Consider the following 27,027-nt stretch of genomic DNA (forward strand, 5'->3'; position numbering starts at 1 on the left):
GATTGTTAAATCACACTAAATGTGTGCTATGAATGCTATAAATCTTGGCTTGATTTATTGTTTTGTTAATTGTCTAGACTTAAGAAAGTGATGAAGGAAACATCAATGAAACTTAAAGGTGTGTAATGTGTACATTTTTTGGGGGGAGAACTGGCACTAGCACATCCTGGGTAGTATCCCTTTACTATCAAGCTCCACATAATTATTTTGGGGGTAATAACTATTCACTTTGCGGCTCAAGTGCCCATCTGATGTCTCTTGCTAAATAATACCAGAGACACAGAAATCCAATTAGCAAACGCATTTAATGCAACAACACAGCAAAATTAGGAATGAAATTAAATAGTAGAATATTTTCTGCACCTATACACAAATAGATACAATCTCTTACACTTTACAGGCCCAATTTTTCAAAAATGTGATGAATAATGAGTAAGTTCACCTGACTAGACTGAAGGGTTTATGTTAAGGAGTAGTGAGAGATAAAATTAAATGGATAGAGTAGGAACAAATCATGGATTACCTTGAGAGATAAACAGAGGGGTTTGATTTGCTGAACAATGGAGAGCCACTGTAGATTAGAGAATGGAGGACTGAAGTGACCAAGGTAGAGTTTCAGCAGCTTCAAGAATGATTCTAGCCCCAGTGTGTAGAATTATTGGAGAGAAGAACAAATAGAGGCAGGGAAAAAAGCAAACAGAATATTGTAATAGTCAGGACCTGAATAATGTGATAGTAATGGTAATGGAGAGGAAAAGTGAATCTGAAAGACATTTCAAAGGGAGACTAATTGGATACAGGGAGGGTAAAGGAGGAGGAAGTCAAGAGATTATAGAGATTTTTAGCCTAAGAGGTTGTAATATTGGTGCTGTCCCTGAAAGTCAGAAAGTGTTGGACAGGAGTATTGATTTGGGAAGTGATGTAAATAGTTCTCAGCTCAACATATTCAAAAGCTGAAATCAAAGTGTAGGCACTTGGAAACATGGAACTGTAGCATGAGTTAGAAGTCACGACTGTTCATAAAGATTTGAGAGTCATGATATAATGGATTTAGAGCTAGAAGGAACTCTAAAGATCATCCACACCAATCCTCCCATTTGACAGATAAAAAAACTGAACCCCAGAGAGGTTGACTGGCAGAGAGGTAGGATTTCAATCCCAGTCTGCTGGCTCCCAATCTAGCAGTCTTTTTCTGAGTCATCTACAAAGGGATATCTAGTTAAAGCCATGAGAAAAAGACAGACAGACTGGGACATAGAGAAAGAGAGACAAGAAGATGGAGAAAGAGAGAGACAGATACAGGAAGATGGAGAGAGACTGAGACGAAAAGGGACAGAGACAAAGAGAGAGACAGAGAGGGTCAGGGACAGAGAGGGATAAAGACAAACAGAGACAGAGAGAGATCATATAAGCATTTTAGGAGCCCAAAATGTTTAATTTGTACATTAGAGCAACAGGAACAATTCCATTGAATAAATGATTAATTCTTGCTAGCAAGAATGTTTAAGAGGAAGTAATTGAACCATTTACTTATTATGTGAGGCTTCTCTCAAACTCTTGGGTCTCCTTGTCCTTCCTAAATTATCTTCATTCATATCCCCTCATGCTTGCAGGCAGAGGAAGATAAGAGAAATCTAAATAGAATGCAGACTCTGATAGATAAACTGCAGCTAAACGTGAAAAGTTACCAACTCCAAGTAGAGACTGCGGTAAGTACCAGGGGTAATCCCTTTCTCTTGTTAAACTTACCTGTTCTGTAACCATTTCCATTCATTGACTGAATTTTTAGTAGAGTACTTGTAGAATGATGACAAGTACATAAACCTTTGAAGGAGTGACATATTAACTAAGAATCCTTAGAGAGCAACATCTCAAAGAAAAGTAATCTATCATGGTAGATGTAAAGGTTCTATGGCAAGTTAGCTAGAACATTTTGGTGTGGGAGGGGCCTTACCTATAATTACAAGAAACACCATTTTACTTACATAGACTCAAAGAATCTCATAGTTGGAAGCAACCTCAGAGACCATGTAGACCAACTTGTCCTTAATCCAAAATACCTTCTGTAGCACCCCCAAGTAGTCATTCAGTCTTTTCTTGAAGAACCCTAGAGACAAGAAACCTGAGGAACTCCATCCCACTCTTTAGGAATTTTTCTGCTATGTCAATCCTAAATTGCCAGTGTGCAGTTTGTATGCATTGTTTCTAATTCTTATCTCATGTAGTTTTCATTTATGATTTCTTGAAATATAGCTCTGGCAAACCAGGCTTTGATAAAGTCCATTGGGATTCAAATGCAGCTACTTGACTACACCTTTAAACACAAATCACTCTGGCTTCCACTGCTTGGCCCCAGTCCAAGACTTACTTGGTCATTGGGTTTTGATAGCTCAGAGTGAATGTAAATAGCAATTGTTTCTGTTCTGTCCAGAAACTCTAAGAGTCTTCCCTTCCCAGACCGATTCTTTTATGAAGTTAAACTAGGCCATCCTTTGCCTCAATTCTTACCTAGCCTTTAATCATTGAATGGTTGTTACCTTAGATAAACTGAGACTGGGAAAGTCCTTAGCTTAAAAAGACCAAAGTCTCCAATTGCATCAGAGGCCATGACCAGTCTTCCTGACCTATGTCTTGTCACTGAACTCAGATGATTCTGGAGGAGAGGGTGAGGTTGATGACTTTGCACAGCTCTGCCTCACTTAAATCCAATTCACTTGCAAGTCAAGACATTGCCCTCCCAATGTCATTGATCCTCTTAAGCGAACAAGGATGAACAACAGCCCCTGGTACCAAGTAACGCAAGCCTAATTCGGATAACAAACCCTTAAACACTTGAAGACTGCTGTCATTTCCTCTTCCTACAGATGAATGTCTCAATTTTCTTCACCCTAGTGTCCTATATCATCTTCTCTAGAGCTATTACTATCCTGGTCATACTCTTCTAGAATGCTCTGATTTTTCATTGCTCTAACCAAGTCTTGGGGAGACTCTTGGTTAGGACTCTTTATGAGCCCTATGCCTCTCAGTGCAATCTATGATAGGATCAAATTTCTAGGGTGCCATGTCCCATTGTTGACACATATTGAGCTTGTCTTCCACTAAAAATCTTTGTCACAGGTATTGTCTCTGGTCACAATTCCTCCATCCTTTACTTGTGAAGTTGATTTTTTTTTTATGAAGTTGACTTTTTTGAACAATGTATGGAACAATATACTTGTCCCTATTAAATTTTATTTTATTTAATCTAGCACATGGTTGCATCTATAAAGCTCTTTCTGAATCTTGAGTCTTGAGACTTTGAATCTTTATTATTCAAAGTCTTAGCTATGTTTCTCAGTTTTAAGACATGCAAATTTGATAAATGTATTTCATACAAGTTATTGGTAAAACTGTTAAACAGTGCAGAGCCAAGGACAAGAACTGCACATTTAGGGATTTCCTTCATGTCATTTGCCTATGACTATTTTTTAGATCTGATCATTCATTCAACTCCACTTTCTTGTAGCTAGGTGACAGTAGATAGAGCTGAGTTTAAGTGTGACTTCAGACAATTACTTATTGGGTGACCCTGGGCAAGTCACTTAACCTCTTCCTGCCTCAGTTTCCTCAACTGTAAAATGAAGATAATAGTCCCCAGGTACCTTGGGAGCATCTGCTTCCCAGGCTTGTTGTAAGAATCAAATGAGGTAATATTTGTAAAGTAACTGTATACAGTGGGCACTCAGTAAGCACTTATTTCCTTTCTTCCTATGCACAAGGTAATGCCTGTGCACCAGGATAACATCAAAATTTGTCAAATGTTTTGTTGAAATCTGTTTATTTACAGCATCCTCCTGATTTACCCTGTCCCAGTAGGGGTGTAGCAGGGGGGAAAGAGGGAGAGGAAATTATATTAGTTTGTCATGTTCTACTGTGTTCTACTTCCCTTTCTAAGTGCTCATTAACTATTTCTTAAATGATGTATTCTAATATTTTACTAAGAATAGAAGTCAAGATCTCTGATCTATAGTTTGTGAATTCTACAATCTTCCTTTAAAAAAAATACCCTTCTCTGGTCCCATAGCACCTCTCCCATCACCCAAGATTTTTCAAAAATTACTAACTGCAGTCATATCTGGTGGTTCTTTCAGTGCCCTAGGATAGAGTTCATTCATGTCTGGTGATAGGAGCTTACTGAAGATGATAGATCCTACCTCACCCCTTATCTTTGATTTCCACTCCTTGCTTAGCATTATTTTCCTGTTCCTCCCAAGACAAGATCATCTTCCTCCAAAGAGAAACCAATGAGTGTGCCCTGCTCTTTATTATATCAGGCTTGGCTGATCTATTGGGGGAATTTTCTCTTTCCCCTTTTCTCTTCAGTTTAAATCACCCTTGATTAGGGTTGCAAGATTGGAGCCCCTTTTAAGGGATAGTCCAGTCCTGGCCAGGAGCTCATCACTCCTACATTTTACATGGTTCAGAAATACAAATCCCAGACACCATTTTCTTAGCCAGCTGTTCATTTCTCAAATCTAATTTTCTCTTCTAAATTCTGTACCTTCAATTAGTAGTAGTGATTGAAAACCTCAGAAGCACAGCTGGTGTTTTGTTTGGTTTTCAGTGTTTTGCCTGGGACTTCATAATCTTGAGCAATGCTCTTTAGGGGTCTCCTTCGGGGGATATTATTTGTCCCCACATGGATCTTTAGTAGACAGTATTTTAACAGTTCTGTATATGTGCCCCCGGAAGCTGGCAAAATTCTCTGTTACATAATAACATAGTGGCCATTTTCTATAAGGATTTAAGATTTGCAAAATTATTTACAAATATTATCACCTTTTATCCTCACAACAACCCTGGGAAGTGCTATTATTATCTCAATTTTACAGATGAGGAAACTGAGGCAGACAGAAGTCAAGTGACTTACCCAGACCCTCACAACTAGTAAATGTCTGAGAATGGATTTGAATTCAGATCTTCCTTATTTCAGGTCTAGCATTCTATCCATTGTGCCACCTAGTTGCCTCTAGATGTCAGACCAATAGTATTGGTCACCAGACACCATTACTTATCTCTTCTTCAATTATTGAGGGATCTTCCACTTGATAGCCTCTGATCCATAACATCATTCCTTAGAATGTAAGAAGTATTCCCCCTTCCAGGAAGAGCTTTATATCCATTACTTAGCTTTACGTGTTTAGTTCTCCTTATTCTCCCCCCTTTCTCTATGTCCCCTTCTAACCTCTAACTTCCTGATACAAGCAAGGTTTTGTTTCTGTTTTTTCTTCTTTATTTTCTCTATGGAACAATTATTACATTCTTTCAAAGAACACTTAATTTCTCCTGTTACCTGAAAAGGAAAAAGGTATTCCTGCAACCCTTTCACTTTTTCTGCTAGATGGAAATAAATTTGCACTTTATGCCTACCCAAGTCTTATTCTGGCATGGGCAGAAATAGACATAGCATGCTTCCTTCAGGTTTTAAATTTCCTTTAAATTTAAATTCCCTTTTTCTATCCTTCATTGTTGCTTTAACCAAGATCCTCAATCTCATCTTCTTTTTAGTGGCTGTCTTGTCTAACCACTGTGGCTAACTTCTAACTGAATACTTCTAACTTCATATGTTTGACAAAGCGTCCAACAGTTGGGGGAAGATAAGAAGATATCTGAAAATCAATCACAAGGAGATATAGTAAAACTGATCATTACAATATAGATCTATAGAGGTGTAGGAATATAAAAGATAAGGAATATGGATCACATTACACAGCTGGATTTTGTGTTTGTATTCTGAGTACTTGAATCTGCTAAATAAATAAAACTTTCCTTGTTTGTTTCCCCATCCCTAGGAGTGACAGTGAATATGGTCTGTTCACCATGGCTGCTCCCCATTCTGTGGTTTCTGCTGCTGGGGTCTCTTAAGCAAAACCTTATTTGTTTAAGCCAGACTCTCCTATTCTGGTCATAGAACAATGCAATCAGCTTGGCTGCTTTTAATTGCTTGTCATCCCATTCGTGATAAAAGAGATAGAAGCAAATAGAAACCAAATCATGAATGGAAATCTAATCTTCTAATCAAATTTATCTTTGTTTCCCCTTGATGCTAAAGTTTCCTTTTCTGATCACTAAGCACTCTGTGACCACTGGGCTGAGGGATAGGAGAATGGGACAGAGAAGGCTGTATTTAGCAGGTGACAAGCTGAGGTGACAAGCCTTCAAAAACACATATACAAATGAAAATAGAGTTATTTAATGGGAGCCACTCAATTTATTTCACATTCTCACTGACCTCTCCATGTCTCCCTCTACTTCCCTGGCTGCAATGCTTTCTGTCAATCATATAAAATTGTATGTATTCAGTCTATCATTACGCACCAACATTTCTGGGAAAGATTTGCTGCACCTATTTTGTGCAAAGTTTATGTTCAATTGCAGTGATTCTCAAGCTTTTTGGTCTTGTACACTCTTAAAAATTATTGAGGACCCTCCCACAAGAGCTTTTGTTTATGTGGATTTTATCTATTGATATTTGCCATATTAGAAATTAAAGCATTTTAGTGTTATTATAAAATAGTTTTGACCTCCAAAGACATACTTTGAGAACCACTGCTCTAGTATTAAAAGTAATATTAGAATCAGAAAGCCAGGATTTGAATCTCTGATTCTTCTTATCTACATGACATTAGGCAAAGCACTTAAACTTATTGAGTTTAAGTTTCCTCGGTTCCCAACTAGGCCTCAGTTTCCTCATTTGTAAAATGAGGGAAGTAGACTAAATGATCTCTGTTATTGTTCATTCATGTCTGACTCTTTGTGACCCCATTTTAAGTTTTCTTAGCAAAGACACTGGAGCGATTTGCCATTTCCTTCTCCAGCTCATTTTAAATATTTAGAAACTAAGACAAACAGATCAAGGGACTTACCCAGGGTCATACAGCTAGTAAGTGTGTGAGACTGGATTTGAACTCAGACCTTTCTGACTTCAGGCCCAGCACTCCATCCACTGCTCTACCTAACTGCCTAAATGATCTCTGAGCTCTGTGGATTGGCCCTCAATTTAGGAGAGGCTCTTCAAAGCTTCTTCTGTTTGTAACTTGGATTCCTAATGTGTTGAAAACTGAATTCCTGCGTGTATCTGAAATGCTTATAACTCAGGAGTTGTAATCATGTTACACACTTCTCAAGTTTTTTACTATGTTAACTGTGGTCATAGCAGAAAAGTGTGAAACCATCCAAGCCCTTGGGACTTCTTCTTGTTTCTTGACAGAAAGCACAAGCCAATCAATATCTGTACCAGTTTAAGACTCAGCAGCGTGAGCTGGATGATGCGAAGGAGAGAGCAAAAGTGGCCGAATCACAGATCAGCAAACTTAGGGCTAAAGCGAGAGAGATTGGGAAACAGGTACGTCCCATATACAAGGGCTCACATGTTAATGATTTCACCAGATGTACTCTGTGGCGTTCTTTGTTCTGGAAGAGGACCAGAATGATATCACCATGATAAAATGAAGTTTCAGTGTGTGCGACGATTGTGACTGATCAGACCAATATGAACTCAGAATGCTCTATACAGATTGGGCACAGATAGTCCGTGGGAACGCTTGGGGTGGATACTCCAAATTTGCACATCCTATGTTGCCTTTGTGCCATTTCAATTCTGCTTTTCTCATAGAGCACAGCACCCTTTCTGATGTGGGCACATCAAGCTGAGCGGTCCTACGACAGTGTCTCCCATCTTGCACAGTCAAATCCAAAGTTCTTGAGAGACACCTTGACGGTGTCTTTGTTTGCTTCTTCTGTCCACTATGTGATTGCCTGCCCCATGCAAGTTCTCCATAAAACAGCCGTTTTGTCAAGTGTACATTTTGCATTCGAACAATGCGGCCAGCCCATTGGAGTTGCACTCTCTGAAGCATAGTTTGAATGCTTGACCCTGCACTCTACAATTATATGGACCTAGCTTATGAAAACTTTAAGAAAACCTGACTCCCCCTCTCTTCTCTCCTCTTCCTCCTTTTCTTCCTCCCTTCCTCTTCTTTTCCTTCCTCCCTCCCTCCTTTCCTCCTTCCATTTCCCCCCCTCCTTCCTTTCTTCCTTTCTTTCCTTCTTCCTTCTCTCCCTCTCCCCCCATCTATACACATATACACATGGATAGATATGTATATACACAATATATTTATATATATATTATGTTATATACATTGATATGTTATATATACACATTATATGTTATATTATATATATATATATATATACATACTTATATAATGCTTTAAGGTTTATAAACTACTTTCCTTACTATGCGAAGGTCTCATTATCCCCATTTTATAAAGAAAGTGAGAGCTGAGGTGACATGTTCATGTTTCTATAATGAATGAGGGTCGGAGCTGGGTCTTAGGCCCAAGTGGATTATCCCCAGGTTCAGAGTTCTATCTATCATTCTACATGGCTTCCTCTTCTTTAGGTGAAAAAGCCTACAGTTCTACAAGGACACACTTTTAATTTTTATTAGATTCCTGACATGCCTAACTTGTTTCAGGATCCATTGCAGTGTTGTGGGCCTAGGCTAATCTGTGTCAAATGACAATCAACAGCCCTGCCAAAAAAGTTGACTGACAGATATTAGAAGGGAGTTGTTTGGAATGTCAAACAGATCTAATTGTACTTTGAAAATATAACATGGTTGTCAAAGGGTCACAAAACATGGGTGGTGTCAGTGTATGTGTGTAAGTGTGTGTATGTGTGCATGGGTATACATACATGGGCACGTATCTGTGTAATGTCTCATTTTCTTGGCTCATATCCCCACTGAGAAAACCTAGCAAATTATAGCATGATGGCCCCATTATGCTGAAACAGATTCTCCACTTACAAGCATGTCATTCTAATAAAAGGTGATTAGGAAAAGCAAGAAACTGGAGTACCACTGGTTACATGGATGTGCTGTGTTCCCCTGAGTTATTCACAGTTCTCAATGGGAGGGTTCTGCTTGCAGAGGACTCCTCCCCATAATTCCTCTCTTGGTGGGAGGCAAGAATGAGGAAGGGAAGGTCATTTCTTCTTTTTCTTTTTCTTTGTCTCCTCTTTTTTCTGCTGATCTTGACGGTTTCCAGCTACATAATGTTACCACCTCAATCTGCCAGTTTCTCAGGTAAGGAGAAGATGTGTCTCTAAAGCTCTACCATTCTCTCCTTTGTGAAAGGTGAGGGCCAAACCTTTCAGAGCTGTCTTCTTCCTGGGGGTTATCACCCAGTGGCTCTTTCCCTTTTGCGTTGCCTTTCATCTTTTCTTCTCACATTATCTTCCAGTTACTGTCTCAATGTTTTGGCAGCCATACCCTGTGGACAGATGATCTTGCACAAAGAGAAAAGGAAATGATTCCAACATCCTATAATAATGCTGGTTCATACTCATACAGTACTTTAAGGTGTGCAACATGTTTTTACTAAGGAGTGACCCATTTGTTATTTTAATAAATTAGAACACAGGTATGAGAGAGTACTTTAAGGGGACTTTAAGATTAGAGGACTAGGGTTTTATCTCTAACTGTCCCTGAATTACTGGGGTGAAATTTTCCCATCTCTATGACACTTAAACTCCATACCTACAAAATAAAGGTAAAAATTTTTACCTTGGCTTGGTGGTACAGTGAATAGAGTGCCAGACTTGAAGTCAGGAAGACTCAGCTTCTGGAGTTCAAATCTGGCCTCAAACACTTACAGGCTGGACCTGTGTGACCCTGGACAAATCACTTAACCCTGTTTGCCTCAATTTCCTCATCTGTAAAACGAATGGGAGAACGAAATGGCAAATCACTCCAGTAGCTTTGCCAAGAAAATCCTAAATGGGGTCATGAAGAGTCAGACACAACTGAAATGACGGAATGATAACAATTTTTACCTTTACATTGGAAAGAGGCAAAGAACAGAGGAAAGAACACTGGATCAGTAATCATGCATCCTAACTCTGCTGCTAGCTGTTGAATGAATTTTAGCAAATTATTTAACCAATTGGAGCCTTAGTTTACTCATCTGTAAAATGGGGAAATTGAATTAAATAATATTTGAAATTATTTACTGTTTGACTATTATATTATCTGAAATCTGAAGTTGTAAAGAGAGTAAAAAACAAAATAAAATGACCCACCATTCTATTGATCAGCCACTTCCCCAGAGTCCAAGACAGGTATAACTAGTATAGGAGTAAGGGAGAAACATGACTACCCAGACTGCCAGTTTCTTAGTCAAAAAGAAAATGAAGCATTGAAGTTCTCCAGTCTTTCAGTTCTCTCTCTTTTGAGCTAAATAAAGGCATCAACCTATAGAGCTTTTCTTTTCTGGGTATTGCTATCCCTTTTCTCTGAGGCTCTTCCCTTTGGCCTCTGTCATGGCTCTAGAAGGATATCGTTAGAGAGTCAGATGGTCAAAGCTGCCATGCCAAGGTGCTCTTTCTCCCCTACAATTCAGAAATTACCACAGGGAGCCAGGGACCAGTCAGATAGAGAAGGCAACACCCATTCAGACTCACCCATTCAAGTTGTGCAGATGCTAACCAATCTTCAACAGTTCTAAGTGGAGTGATGTCAGAGGACCCAAGGATTCAGAGCCAAAAGGGGCTCCCTTTATTTTATAGATGAGGAAACAAATCCATGGTGATCCTCCTTCCAAGTTCACAACAACTAACAGTCAAGAAAGTGGAGAACTAAAACCTACACTTTCTGAATTCATCTAGTGACCTTTCTCTGATACCAGTCTTCTCTTGATGATAATTTAAAAAAAGCTTCCTTGATGATAGGGTCTCTGATGGAGGGACTGACTATATATTGTTGACAAGACCAATAGAAATCACTTTACTGCAGAAGGACATTTGAGGAAAGGATTGCCTTTTCTTTCTTAAATTTCTTAAATTCATTTTTTTGGGGGGAAACAATCAGAGTTAAGTGATTTTGCCCAGGGTCACATAGCTAGTAAGTGTCTAAAGCCAGATTTGAACTGAGGTTCTCCTAATTGCAGGGCTCTACTGTACCACCTAATCACCCACAGGATTGTCTTTTCTTAAGAATTTATTTTAAAAAATAATAATCTTAATTTTTTTTCCTTCAAAATATAGGAAGCATTTTAGTACAATGGAAAGAACCATAGCACTGAAGTCAGAAGATCTTAGTTCAAATTGCATCTCTGACAATTGCTACCTGGGTGACCTTAGGCAAGTCACTTTACTTCCAGGTTTTTCAGTTTCCTTACCTATAAAATGAGGGTTTTGAGCTTGACAACCTCTGATATAATTTCTAGCTCTAAATCTATCGTCTTATGTTTTAGTTACAGCCTGAATTATTAGAAAATTTAAGAAGTTCCTGAGTGTAACCTAAGAATTCAGACTGTTTCACTTGTGAATATCTAAAGAGGCAGATAGATGTAAAAAACTTTTCAAGAAGCTTTAGAATTAGAAAAATATACTATGGAATGGAATTTTGGAATCTCAGTTCAGTGACACATAATGCATGGATTTGTGTCTTAGGAGGCTAGAGAATCTGTCTTAGAAGAAGGGATTGGAGTGACAAAAATGATTAACTCTACCTGAGCAAGGTGTATAAGAAAGTAGGTTTAATACAGTTATCAAAGTCTAAGGATATATGCTCATTATCTTGATGAGCTCCAAGTCCACTCCTCTGCCTCCATTTTCTCCATGGAGATGACCTTTGTGCAATGGAGAATCTGCCAAATCTGAGGGGTTGGGTTCTCCATCACTGGGTTCTTTTCGTATGCTTGTGGGAGTGTCCAAGGTAATTTCAGTAGTTTAAAGCGTGTTGTGCATGAAGCAAAGGAACAATTGTGCATTAGTTACCTGCCTGGCAAAGTCAACTATCTAAAAGTAGTTCCCATGAGTCTATAAGTCTATCTGCCCATAGTATAGGGGCTTCCAACTTAAAATTCTATCTGCATCATAGGATCTAAACCCTCTCTTATAATATGTGTGGACCTAGATGTGAACTACTGCATTCCATTAATTGGGATCATGGCAACCCAGGTAATTTAGTTATCCTAAGTAATACAAGACCTGGCCATCTACTGTCATCTGCTCTATGTCAGAATTATGTATTAGAATAATTGTTGGGTATAGGATACTAAGCAAAATCTAAGAAGTGAACTATAAAGCTTCTTACTAACAATGAAGGTGGAGAATTCCTTTACCCAGAAATCTAAATAGTTTTGTTATCCAAGTCTAGAGACCTCCTATTCCTCATTCTGGAACTTTTGGATCCTTTCACACTAACCTTTCCTTCCTGGAGCTTCTTAATCAATAGTTTTTCCTCCCCAATGAAATAATAGTTTTTATGATACCTACTATCACCTACCACAATCAACTCCCCCATACCTAAATGTTCTAAATTTGGTCTGAATCAACCATCTAAGTGGCAAAGAAGATTTCAAATTAGGTGGTATCTCTCAAGTAATTCAAGGGGCTATCACTCCTGCTTTGTGCACGGCCAGGCCTAATCTTGTATCTCCCAATGTAGTGACCATCAGAATGAATAACAATTGTAAGGTTATTCATTATAATTATATTAACATACAGTCCTTTCTCTAGCATTTCTACCCCCTCTTTACAATGGTGGTCATTCAAAAATTTGAGGTTGGTGCTCCCTTTCCTCAAATCTTTGGTTCTGAGCAGATACTGGGAGCACTTACCCACAAAATAGCATAGGGAATAGAGTCAAGAAGATCCGAGTTTGAGTCCTGCCTCATATGTTAGCTTTATGACACTGATCAAGTCTCTTGACCTCTCTCATCCTTATTGAGTCTACTACACATGGTTGTTATAAGGGTCAAATGAGATAATATATGAAAAGTACTTTGCATGCCTTACAGCTTCGTATAAATTCTGCTGCCGCTGTTGTTGGTGTTTGCCTAGAATGGGTAGTGACATTTTTTTTCCACCCTGGTATCCTCATCATTGTGAATTCAGGGATGCCTGATGTTAATTACATTAAGATTCATCATATAATATTTGTGTGCCTCCTTCTAGCAGAGGAATTTTCTGTGAAAGGAGGAAGACGGATGTGGTTGAAACAACTTCAAAACTGAGTTGGGAAGATCCCTGCTATTACCTTCATAAGGCCATGATCTCCACTTCTCCATCAATCCACATCCGTCTTGGTGACTATAACATTTGGAAGTACAAGGTGACATTCCCTCTGTTAGCATCTTCCTCTGAATGATGGGTTATTGGCTATGCATCATAAATTCTTACTAGAAATCAAACTGAGAGCAGATCAGAATGAAAATCCCAAGAGATTTTACCTCACATAGTAAATTATAACTTAAAGCAGGATAATTGCTTCCCAAGTTAACATTAATACCAAGAAGTTCATAATTATGACATAATATATGATAATCATTTAAAACATTCATCTTGTGTAAGCTCATACAGTCTTTTGTAAATACTTGTTAATGAATAATCACAAAAACAATTTGCTCACATTTTAGTGTTTTATACAGAAATTCATTTCATGCACTTTGCTAAAAATTAAGTCACTTGTTAAGATTGACCTAGATGTCTTGATATGATCTCTGAGAATTCAGTAGCTGCACATCAATATCTAGCTAGTAAAAATTGTTTAACCTGGGATATGCAGATCCAAAGTTCTAAGTCTTATTGTTTCATATCTCTTCTTATGATCTAAGGTCTTTGGTGAGATTCTTAGCAGGTTTCAAGGTTATTTTTGTCCTTGGCCTAAAGTAGCAAGTACAGGCCTGAGAATGAAAGTCTTTATACAGCATCAACCTTCTTCTGCAGTTGAAAAACTCATCATATTCACAAAGTATGGAGGTAGTCTGCTTTTTCATTATTTTACAATATTTTCAATATTATATAACTAGTGTATTGAATAAGAAGAAAATTTGGAGTAAGTCTATTTATAATTTGTTCAGTTATATTCCATATATTCCATAATAATCAGCAATTTGCATAAAATTATTTATCTACTATAAGCAACCTTTGATTACACTCTAAATATTTCATTGTCCTATTGGTTTTATTACTTCCAAGCTGTTCCTTTAGCAAACTGATTCATGATTACTAACCTCCTATTTAGCAGAAGGAGTCATAACTCTGTGTGTGCATGTGTGTGTGTATATGTGTGTGGTGTGTGTGAGTGTGTGTGTGTGTATGTGTGTGTGTATTTGAAGGGGGATGACAAAATTCATTGGAAAGGCTTACATTTAAATACATAAATTTACAAACTTTGTCTAGGCTCTTCCTAATTTAACTTGTTTTAAGCTTTTAAAAATCCAAAAGTCAATTTCCTAATTATTCGGGCTTAGATTCAAAATTAACAAAAGCTTCTTGTTACCCCACACACATTCCTGTTGAAAGTGTTTATTTCCCCCAGAGAACTGAGAAAATGATATGTTATAATGGACCTTTCTTATAGACACTCAAAGTCTTCTATACTTCTGGTAAAAAGTAAATCAACTCTTAGAACAACAGAATACAAAAATTCACCCCAATTATTCACCCCAATCCTTTGGTAATGATCTGGATTTCAGAAGTTATATCAGTGGGGGAGGCTTCTCCAGGCTCAGTTACAAAGGTCCCAATTATAAATCTTCCCCCTTTCCTACAATAAAAAAAGGATAAAAGGATTCCTCTCTGGGGAAAAGGAGGAGAGAGTTCTGAGTGCCTTTGTATACACAAATTCCACAAAATTTCCACTTTAGCCATCCCTATCACAATTTGGAAATCTGTATTATTTAAAAAGATACCTGATTTACTCATAGATTTAGACTCTTTTCACTTTTGAATACTAATATCTGCATATGCAAATGGAGATAGATTTTCCTTTATCTTTCTTTTGCCATACCAAGAGACCTAATTGGAATACAGAAACAAATTACATCCTTTAAAACTTTAGAAACTTTTTGCTAAAACAAAGCAAAGAAAAAAATCCTAATTTCTCCTAATTACCCTTTCTGCTTTTGCCTCCTCATATCACAAGAACAAAGCAGCTCTACCCAGATAAACAAACATAGACCACACAGACACTATTGACAGCACACGCACTAATTCTACACAACAGAAAACAGATAAATAAAATAGAACAGCCTCGGTGAGAGGGACTCAGGGCAGGTTGCTTGAGCTATTTCTGTTATTGAAGGAGTCAAACTAAAGTTTCAAACAAATTAAAAATTTTCTCTCTCCTGCAAACATGCAGTGTTCCTCTTACTTTTTTAAATCTATTTTCCACCCCTCCCCCCAGGTTTGACAAAACACCTTATCTTGTCCCACTGATGGGATTTCTCTAACACTACCCAGACCTCTTGTTCTATCACATGCCATGGGCTAATGTCCCCCTTCTCCCATCTTCTATCTCCCTTTTCTCCTTGCTTGAATGGAGTCATTTTTACCACCACTCCTCATGATGCCATTTGTTGAGGCCCAAAGGACTCTTCTACATCTGGATATTGGAGTGGTATAAATGACTGACTTGACTCAAACAGGGGTATAAAAAGCAGATTTCCTTAGCTTATAAGAATATGGTTGTTCATGACTGATATGGAAATATGTTTACTATGATTGTACACGTATTGCTTACCATCTTGGGGGGAGGGAGGGAAGAAAAAAATTGGAACTCAAAATCTTATAAAACTGAATATTGAAAACTATCTTTACATGTAATTGGAAAAATAAAATACTATTTAGTGGAAAAAAAAAAGAATATGGTTGCCCAAAACAGGCAAAGATATATGCCAATAAGCCTGATGAGCAGAACTTTTCTCCTGAGGTGACTTCTGTGGGGTGGCAAGTACAGCTGTCAAGGAGTGGAAAATCTACCAGGTCTAGCTGGCATCTCCTCATTAGGTCCTTTTCATCTGCTAATGGGGATCCCAAGGATTATATTACTCATGCAAAGCCTTCCTTTATACATGAAACCAAAAACCTTTTTTTCTCTAGCGGCTTATGTGTCAGGGTCTACAATCTAGCATATTTGTTAGTTCTAACACGGCCTATAATCCTGTCTATTCCAACCTAGGGGCATCACAGAGCCTGCTCCTCATAACATCTGGCTCTGGCCTACCACAGTTTGTTTAGGGGGAAATGCCTTGTGTGTCCCTCAAACACAAAATCAACAGTGACAGGGGGATAGAAGGACTCAAAACAATTAGAGGGTTTTTGTCTTAGTCACAGGTATTTTCAACCATTGGTAAACTGGGAATGGTACTTTGGAGGTGGGGAGAATTCAAACCAGAGATCATCAAATTCAATGCCTGCTATCATAGCCATAGAAATTGCCAGCGACTCTAAGATCCTTCCAGTTGTAAGGCCAACAGGAGTTAAATGACTTCCCATTTCCCAGTGAATTAGTAAGTCTAGCTAGGTCTCCTGACTCCTGGCTCAGTTCTCTTTCCAGTCTACCATGATGGTGCCTTTATGAAAGAATTCCTTCACCCAGGGGAAAATTTCCAGAGGCCATAATTGGATGGCTGAATTTCCTGCTTTCTCAATCATAGAAAAAAATCCTTAAAAGTTTGCAGCTTTTTTAAACCAAAGTGAAAAAATCATTCAGCTAGATTGACAGGGATGTAGTGACTTGGTGGACTTTGAGAAGTTTCCAAGTCCTTTATCTCATGGGATTCAGGAAAGGAGGAAATATCTCTGAAGGGCAATGCTCTATTATGCAAAGAAAAGACCTAAGGTGTTGACTTAACAATAAAAAAAATCATCTGAGTTTGTTGTTTTAAATTGAAATATCCTCGAAAGTAGACACAGAATAATCATAATAACTAACGTTTATATAATGCTTAGTATGTGCTAAGTGCTTACAAGTATTACCTCATTTAATCCTCACAACAGTAGGTATTACTATGATCCTCATTCTATAGTTGAGAGACCTGAGTCAAACAGGGTTAAGTGAGTTGCTCAGGGTCACAGAGCTAGTAAGTATCTAAGGCAGATTTGAACTCAGGTATTCCTGATTCCAGACCCATGTTTTAGCCACTGTGCCACTGTGCCACCTGCATGGGCAGGTTAGAAACAAAGCTTCCTCTTTCTTTTTCTTTTCTTTTCATTGATGAAGAAATGCAATTATTGTTCACAATACCCCATTTCCCACCCCATCTATTTCAGGTTTATGAAGAGGAATAAACACTCCCTATTCCAGAAGAGCCATACTCTAGATGATTCCATAATACCACCAGCAACATGGCTGCCAATCAGAGCTGAACTTGAAACAAGTGAGTGTTTGGAGAGAAAACATTGAAAATTAAATACCAAAGACCATCGCTTTCATATAATTTTAATCACGCTGTTACATCATCATTTCCTCTAGTATTGAACATCTTTCTTTAAAACCTAAATTTAAATAAAAATAAACTATCACGCTATCTTGGACCTTGCTTCAGTGTCCTTTTCTCTCTCTCTTCACAATGCTAGAATTCACTCTTAACCCTGAGTGCTTCCCTCCTCCCCAACAACAATAACTACAAAATGAAAAAGGGCAGTTAAGTGGCTTGGTGGATAGAGCAAGGCCTTGGAGTCAGGAGGACCTGAGTTCAAATCTGAACTCAGACACTTACTAGCTGGGTGACCCTGAGCATGTCACTTAACTCTGTTTGCCTTCCCCACCAAGACAACAATAGCAACAACAAAGCAATGTCAGATTTCAAAAATTAAAGGATCATGGTTGATACTTCCTTAAGATTGTATGGCAAGTAGTAGTAGTAGTAGTAGTAGTAGTAGTAGTAGTAGTAGTAGTAGCAGTAGCAGTAGCAGTAGTAGTAGTACTACTACTACTACTGATTACAATATGAGTAGTAACAGGAGTATAATGGATATAGAGGTGACTTCAGAGTCAAGAAGACTTGAATTCAAGTTCCACTTCTGACACATACTAGCTGTATATCTATGTATCTATATATCTATATATGTATCTATATATCTATGAGAAAGTTCACTTAACCTCTCAGTTGCTTCAGTCAACTTTCCAAGGCTTTAAGTTACAGAGCAGGGATGATAATCTGTCTTGTTAGTTGGTTAATGGGACTAAATGTTGGGACTTCAAAAACAGTAATGATGCCATTCTAAAATAACTTATATTCTACTAGGACAAACCACATATTTGTTGATGCCTTATAGATTTCACCAAAAGGCCCTTAAACTGAAGTAACATCTGAATGATCATACAGGACAGAAGTAGTACCACAGTACTGGAGAAGGCAAGTGTTCTGATTTTTGTGAAAAGGAAGAAAATAGAAACTGCCATCTAAAGACCAGTGAGTCTGATGTCAACTCCTGGCAAAACTGTAGAAGGTGATTAAGAAAAGGAAGCAGTCATCACAAAGCACTAGCTAGTCTTCAAGAACAAGTCATACCAGTTGTGGTTGTTCAGTGATTTCAGTTGTGTCCAACACTTCATGATCCCATTTTGAATTTTCTTGGCAAAAATACTGCAATGGTTTGTGATTTTCTTCTCCACCTCATTTTACAGATAAAGAAACCAAGGGAAACTGGGTTAAGTGACTTGCCTAGGGAGGCACAGCTAAGAAGTGTCTGAGGCCAGATTTGAACTCACAAGAATGAGTCTTCCTGACTCCAGGTCCAGCATTCTATCCACTGTGATACCTAGCTGCCCATAGGTTATACCAGATTTAGTTTATTTCTTTCTTGATAGACTGCTAAACTGATTAAATCATAGGAATACTGTATGTATATATATATATATATATATACATACATATATACACATACATATATTTAATGTGTGTGTATATATATATATATATATATATATATATATATATATATATATATATATATATATATATATATACATATCGCACCTACTTTTTAGCAAGTTTTTTATGCTCTTAAAACTTTTTATTCAATGAACAATTATTTATTTTCTCTCCCTCCAACCTCCCAGAGAGAAAAAAATTAAAAATAAAAACAAAATCTTTGTTACAAATATGTGTAATAAAGAAAAACAGTTTCCCACATTGGCCATTTCCATAAAATGTGCAACTCATTCTTCATATTTAGTCTATCACCCCTCTGTCAGAAGGTGGAGAACATGCTTAATCATCAGCCCTCTGGAATCATGATTGGCCATTGTGCACTGATCTGCATTCTCAAGACTTTCAGAGCTTTTACAATATTGTTATGAGAGTATGAATCAATCTGCTGGTTTTGCTCGCTTCACTCTGTACTATTTCATCCATTTCTTCTCAGGTCTCTCTGAAATTCTTTTTCATCATTTCTTTTAGCATGCTAATATTTCATTATATTCACATGTCATAATTTATTCAACCATCTGATAAAGCATCTGAATAGCCTTATGGGAAGGGTGGAGTCATATTTGCTAGGCAATGATGCAATCAGAAGAATTCAGAACTCAATTTGCTGGGCTTCAGAAGAAGTAAAAACTAGATTCATATGATTCAAGATGTTTCCAATTGAGGGACCTATGTATTTGGGTATGGCTCTCTGCTATTTAATTTTTAATTAATTTAAATAATTTAAATTAATTTAATGTTTTACATGATGATTTGAATAAAACCCCCAGAAGTGGCATCCTTTTCATCCTTTTAACTATGAATGAGAGATCATCCTTTGTTCAGGTGACATAAACTAGGTAACAGTCATAATTCAATATGTTCTTGGCAAGCTAAAGAATGGGGGTAGATATAATAAGATGAAACTTAATAGATATAAATGTAAAGAGTTAAGTGACTTTAAAAATTGCCCTTATAATGCTATGATGAGAGAGGGATGATTAGACAGCAGGTAGTTTGTTTCAAAAGAGCTGGAATTTTGAGTGGATGGAAAGCCCACTATGAGACAACAGCAAAGGAGAACCTAAAAGTTTAATGGGACCTTGAATATTGTCCAGGAGAAACTGGGAGCCACACACTTTCCTGGTCTGACCACATCTGGAGTACTCTGGTCAGTTATGAGTGACACATTTTAGGAAAAACCATCATTAAGCTGAAGAGCATCCAGAGCAGGGCCCAACAAAGAATGCTAAAGTGCCGTAAGTTCGTGCCATATGAAGACTATTTGAAACAGCCAGGAATATTTAACATGGAGAAGCTAAGACTCAGGGAGAACACAATAGAGGTCAAAGTATTTTAAAGGCTATTGTAAGGTCCACAATTCCCCTGGTTAGAGAACCCTGTACCTCACACCACCATAACCATGGGGTGTTCTTTTGTTACCAAAGGAAGAGGCCATAGAGCTCTAGAGTGATTATGTGTAGTAGTTTCATCAATTGCTATGAATACTTAGAAAACAGGGACCATCTGGGACAACAGCCAGACAGTTTAGTGGATCTCCACTTAGAACTCCAAAAATCTCCATGGTAATTATAAAAACTGACAAAGACAGGAGTAGCTAGAAAATACATTACTTCTGATTGGTGGATATTTGTGCTTTTTTCCTTAGGAATGAGCTTGGGAGTTAATTCAATGTTATACCCAAACATAAGTCTGTGTGTGGATCATATACTGATCACCTGTGGGTCATAACATTTTTGTTTTGGTTTTCATAGGTCATTGTATTTTAAGCCATGACTCAGTGTCTGAAAAATAATTCAGTATCTAAGTTATGATTGTAAACAGATCACCATGTGTGGGTTTCCATTTTTCACAGAGTTCAAGTTTTTTTGGCTTTTCATTTATTACTGTATTTTTATGGTTTTTTTCCCTAATCAGTAACCCACAGCTGCCATGTAGATGTCTTTCATTTGGCTCCAGAGGAGAGGAGTAAGAACAATGGATGCAAGTTACAAAGAGGCAAAATTAGGCTTTATACACACACACACACACACACACACACACACACACACACGACTTCATAATAAATTAGAACTACCCAAAAGTGGAATGGGCTACCTTGGGAGGGAGTGGTTCCTATTTATTGGAGTTTCCTTAAACAGAGAGAATTAAGTATAACGGAATAGGGCTTCTATTACAGGTACAATTTAGACTAGATGATTTCTGAGATCCCTGCAGACACTGAAAATCTATAATACTGTGAGTACACCCAAATATTGAAATGCAAATTTTATTCCAAGTGAATACAGAGTGATTTCAGAGGCTAGGAAAGGCACTGACAATTGGAGTAATAGTAAAGGAAGACCCTGTGCAACACCTGATCTGAGCCTCAAAAAGAGCTAGAGATTCTGAGAGATGGGAATTCCCTCATTCCTGGAATGAGAAAGAACCTGTGCAAAGGTTACAAAGGACAGAAGTGTATGTAATGAGATCTACAAGGATGAGCATGTGTGGAGAGTAATGGAAAATAAGATTGGAGAGATAGGTTAGAGCCAGGTTGTGAAAGGTTTTTAAACGTCCAACTGAGAAATTTGAGTTTTCTCTTGGAGAAAATAGGGAAAATACTAAATATTTTTGAACAGGAAAGAGACATGATCCAGTTGTGCTTACTATTGTCATGGTTCAATAGTTCTCAGTCATGTCTGACTCTTTGTGACCCCATTTTGGGGTTTTTTGACAAAGATACTGGAGTGGTTTACCATTCCCTTCTCTAGCTCATTTTACAGGTGAGCAAACCAAGGTAAACAGGATTAGGTGATTTGCCCAGGGTCACACAGCTAGGAAATGTCTGAGGCTGGATTTGAACTCAGGGAAATGAGTCTACCTGATCCAGGCCTGCTGCTCTATCTCTCTGTGCCATAAAGTTGAGACCTAGATATGTAGATTGGGGAGGATTATTTTAATAGAGTAAATAATTAAACTCATTGGAGCTGCTAAGAGAGAGATAGACAGAGACAGACAGAGGGAGAAAAGGATTAGAGATTTAAAGAAAGAAGAGGGTTCTAGACAAAATTGGCAGCACATCCTTAAATAGAGGAAGGGACATTGATGATGATGATGATGTAGAGAAGCCCACTGAGAAGGAATAATCAGATAGCTAGGAGAAGCCTAAGAGAGCAGCATCAAAAAAAAAACCCAAACAAAAAACCAAATACACAAAAAACCAAAACCTAGAGTTTCAGAGAAGAATGTGATCTGAGAAAAGACCATTGGATTGAGCAATCAAAGGATGAGTTTCAGTTCAAGTGGTAAGATCACAAGTCCAAGAGGACATGGTACAGAAGTGAGAGGGAGTTTGCTACTGGACCCACCTTTTATTTCTGGGATTTTATCCCTCCAATATTTTTCTTCCTCCCCTTCTTAAGAATAGACAGAATCAAATTCCCTTCTTTTTATCCTGTCCCATTCTTTAGTCACATAGACCAGAGTGGGAAAATAGGTGTGAATGTTCTTGCACCTACCAAGGCAAGTTGGATTCATTTATATGTTAGAGGAAGTCTATCCTTTTCCTACCTCCTCCCCTATCTTTTGAGAAGAGAGGTACTTTTGAATCAGAATTTCTTATATCTCAGTAGAAGCAAGAGCCTTTATTGTTTCTACCATTGCTATTACATAGGTGGCAATTAGGTGGCTCAATGGATAGCACATTAGGCCTCAAATTGAGTTCAAATCCAACCTCAGACACCTACTAGCTGCATGACCCTGGGCAAGTCATTTAACCTTTGTTTGTCTTAATCCACTGGGGAAGGATATAGCAAACCACTCCAGTATCTTTGCCTAGAAAGGTCCATGGGGTCACAAAGGGTCTGACACCAGCGAACACAAAATAACATAGTACCTCTAGAGGATAAGACATCCTAAAATTTCCTAGAAATTTTCTAATCTTCTCTGAATGTATCCTCTCTATTACCCTCTTTAGTAAGCCAGGCCTTACATTGAGAAATATCACGCATCTGTTTCCAACACTTTTATTAGTCCTGTTCTGAAATTTTATTTTTTTCTCCTAACTAAAAGAAGAGAAGCATTGACAGAGTCTAGGGTTTGCAATGTGGCAGCAGCATTCATTGTAATATAAAAATTTTGTTTGATGTTTTTCAGCTTTTCTTCCAATGAGATATTTCACATTGTCTTCTATTTTTTCATTCTTTTGGTTTTGTTTTATTGTTCTTTGATTTCTCATAAAGTCATTAGCTTCCATTTGTTCTTTTCTAATTTTTAAGGAATTATTTTCTTCAGTGAGTTTTTGTACTTCCTTTTCCAATTCTACTTTTTTTAAGGCATTCTTCTCCTCATTGACTTTTTGGATCTCTTTTACTATTTGACCTCGTCTGTTTTTAAAGGTGTTATTTTCTTCAGTATTTTTTTTGTGTTTCTTTTACCAAACTGTTGACTGGTTTTTCATGATTTTCTTGCATCACTCTTATTTCTCTTCTCAATTTTTCCTCTACCTCTCTTGATTTTCAAAATCCTTTTTGAGCTCTTCCATGACCTTAGACCAATTCATATTTTTCTTGGGGGCTTTGGATGTAGGAACTTTGACTTTGTTATCTTCTTCTGAGTGTATGTTTTGATCTTCCTTGTCAGAATAGTAACTTTCTATGGTCAGAATTTTTATCTGTTGTTTGCTCATTTTCCCAGACTATTTATTATATTTTCATTAAAATAGGGCTCTACTTCCAGCATGGAGGGTGCCCTGTCCAAAACTTCAGGGGTTTTATGCAACAGTTTTCAGAGATCCTTCTAGGGACATATAAGTTTTCAGTTTTTCCAAGAGGATATGATTTACAGAGAGGTGTTTACTACTTTCCTAGCATGTGCTCCAGTTTGTGAAAGACCACAAGCACTCTTTTCTGCCCTGTAACTTTGAGGGGGGTCCCTGCTCCACTGTGCCTGCAAGCTCTGGTGTGCTAATGCTCCTTGTCACCCTGGGACTGCCACCCAGGACAATGAACTGGATGCAAATATGGGCAATGCGACAGTCCTGCCTCAGTGCTAGCAAAGAGACCTGTGTAATCTCCTGACCAGTTGTTCTACCCCCTTACCATCTGTGGGCTGAGCGCTCTGGAAGGAGCTACTGGCCACTGACACTGCTGCTGATTCAGTACCTCTCAAGGCCTGTTCCTGGTTTGCTTGGGCCCAGTATGTGCTGGCCTATCCTGTACTGGACTGTACTCTTCTCTCATTCTAGTGCAACAAACCTTTCCTGCTGACATTCTAAGTTGTCTTGGACTGGAAATTTATTTCACTGATTTTTGTGGTTCTGCCACTTTAAAATTTGGTTAAAGTGGGGGTTTGGGGTTTGGGGGGAGGGGTTTGGGGTTTGGGGAAGAGCTCAAGCAAGTCACTACATTTACTCTACTCTCTTGCCTCTGACTCCCCCCAGTTACATCTATTCCCTCTTTTGCTGAAGAGCTTGGGGCTCATGCAGAACCAGGAAGAAAATCCACCAGTGTTATATGATAGTTTAGTGCCCTCTTCTCAATTAATTCAGAGCCTTGGGGCAGCTAGGTGATGCAGAAGATAGAGTACCGGTGCAGGAGTTAGAAGGACAGAACTCAGGTTCAAATCTCACCTCAGACACTTTACACTCACTAGCTGTGTGACCTTGGGCAAGTCACTTCACCCCAATTGCCTCATCCTGGGTCATCTGCAGTCATCCTGATGAATATCTGGTCACTGGGTTCAGATGGCTCTGGAGGAGAAGTGAGGCTGGTGACCTGCACAGCCCTCTCTCACTCAAAACAAAGTCAAGTGCAAGTCGTGTCATTATTTCTCTGATGGCATGGTCTTCTTTGGCAACAAAGGATGAACACACACACAGTTCAGAGCCTAGAAAGGAAAAGCAGTAATGGGTAAGAGGCTTTTGGCAAAGAGCTGGAAGGGGGGGATGGAATCCCTCATTCTGAAGAAAGCATGTAGAAAACAGAGCATAGAGAAGATGATTGAAATGCATAGGGAAACTTATAGATGACACAGTTTTCATTTTGTGTGTGTGTGCAGGGGTGTTAGAGGACAAGGGGAGATGGGAAAAAGAGCATAGAAAGTTCTAAGACTTACTTGACATAGATCTAAATAAGATTAACTAACTTAAGTCTGGTGGCATAAGATGAATATGTGTTTTATCAAAGATGACATTTTCTTACCTGCTCATATGAATCTGTTTATAACAGATAATTATAACAGCTAACATTTATATAGCACTTACTATGTGTCAGGAACTGTGCTAAGTGCTTTGCAATTATTATCTCATTTGATCCTCACAGCAACCTTGGGAAGTTTGATGCAATTGTTTTCCCCATTTTACAGATTAAAAAAAAACTGAGACAAACAGAGGTTAAATGAGTTTCCCAGGCTCACAAAGCTATTAAGTATCTGAGGCTACTTTTGAACTCAGGTCTCCCTGACTTCCATTCTGAGACTCCATCCACTGTGTCACCTGACTGCCCCTAACAAATCCTTGGGTGGGCAGGGGAAATAGCGCCTAATAAAATAAAGGTCAGGGAAAAGAAATGTGAATCTTTCAGCTAGACCAGGGGTGAGGAACCTGTAGCCTTAGGCCATATATGGTTTTCTAGGTCCTTAAGTGTGGCTTTTTGACTGAATCCAAATTTTACAGAATGAATTCTTCTGGTTCAGGACATTCTCACTTAATGAGCAGTGATTTATATTTCTCTCTTTTAGCTCTTACTGTTCTAATTGTGATACAAGTATTATTTTAATTCTATAATAATGAAAATAGCTAGCATTTATATTTTTGTTCAGTTGTTTCATTCATATTTGACTTTTCATGACTCCATTTGAGATTTTCTTGGCAAAGATACTGGAGTGGTTTGTCATTTCCTTCTCCAGTTCATTTCACAGATGAAAAAATGGAGGCAAACAGGGTTAATTAGGTGACTTGCCCAGGGTCACACAGCTAGCAAGTGTCTGCGGCCAGATTTGAACAAGGAAAATGAGTTGTCCTGACTTCAGGCATGGTACCATATCAACTATGCCACCTAGCTGTCCTAACATTTATGTAGTGCACTTTATATTATCACTTTACATATATTAAGCAATTTATATGTCTTTTATAGAAGAATAAATTGAGTTCCAGAGAGGTTAAATGATTTGCCCAGTCACACAGTTAGTATTTGAGGTGGTAATTTTTTTTAATAATTAAATTTTATTTTATTTCCAGGTCTTTATTTTTTCCTTCACACTTCTACTCATTGAGAAAGTAAGAAAAATGAAACTTGCTATTCACATGTATAGTTAAGTAAAACAAATTATTCTAATGTCTACATCAAAAAAAGTCTCAATCTGTACTGTGAATCTATTACCTTTCTATCTGGAGGTGGATAACATGTTTCATTGGTAAATATATTGATCAGAATTTCTAAGTCTTTGAAAGTTGTCTTTATAATATTATTTCTATTATATACATCATCCTCCTAGTTCTGCAAAATGTTGTCTCCTTGTCTCTCTTTTAATTAGATCTAGTATTTTTTGCTGTTATTTTGTCTGACATGATAATTTCTATAGTGCCTTTTTAAACTTAAAGTAAAGCATAACAGATTTTATATCAGTCCCTTATTTTAACTTTGTGCAACTTTATGTTTCAAATGAATTTCTTTTAAGCAACTTATTTTTGTTTTCTTATTTTCATGCATTCAGGAAATTCTCTTCCGTATTACAGGTGAGTTCATGCTATTGGAATTCACAGTTATTATTGTTAATTTTATATTTTCATTCATATGATTTTCTTATTCTTTTTTTAAGAGTTTCTCTTGGTGGGGAGCCAAGATGGTGGAGTAAGACCAACTACTCACCTAAGCTCTAAGACAAACTCCTTCAGATACCTCTAAAAGGGAATTTGAATAAATTTTAGAGTGGCAAAATCCAGTAGGAGATAGAATGTGGCATTCCAACACAGTACAGACTGGAAGGTCGATGGGAGGGATCTGTTGCATGGGGCTGAGGGAACACACAACTCACAGTGTATAGACTGTACCAGTGTAGACCCTACCATAACAAAGCCAAACAGGAAACCTAGAGCAGTCTGAAATAGCAGCACCACTGCAGAATCTCAAGCATATCAGCCCAAGATGGGAGTCCAGTGGAACTGAGACAGAGAGAACCACAGAACACCAGGTAATTACAGCAGCCGCACCTGAGACTATCAGTCCACAAATTAAATGTCTGTAAGTCACCTACCTGAATTTCTGGGTGCCCA

At 38.0% G+C, this 27,027-nt stretch overlaps 1 protein-coding gene across 3 annotated transcripts in view; it reads left to right on the forward strand.

Moving 5' to 3' along the window:
* The window catches only part of MYH15 (myosin heavy chain 15), a 92,338-nt gene extending 74,960 nt beyond the window's left edge, over positions 1-17,378 (forward strand). For all 3 annotated transcript variants that reach the window (XM_072614059.1, XM_072614058.1, XM_072614060.1), the window contains 3 exons: positions 1,614-1,709; positions 7,250-7,384; positions 17,110-17,378. In XM_072614059.1, the coding sequence (XP_072470160.1) occupies positions 1,614-1,709; positions 7,250-7,384; positions 17,110-17,127 (249 nt within the window). In that variant the 3' untranslated portion in view covers positions 17,128-17,378. The remainder of the gene's footprint in view (positions 1-1,613; positions 1,710-7,249; positions 7,385-17,109) is intronic.
* Positions 17,379-27,027: the final 9,649 nt, after the last annotated feature.

Source organism: Notamacropus eugenii, chromosome 5 (assembly GCF_028372415.1).
Source record: "Notamacropus eugenii isolate mMacEug1 chromosome 5, mMacEug1.pri_v2, whole genome shotgun sequence".
In the NCBI taxonomy this organism is placed as follows: Eukaryota; Metazoa; Chordata; class Mammalia; order Diprotodontia; family Macropodidae; genus Notamacropus; species Notamacropus eugenii.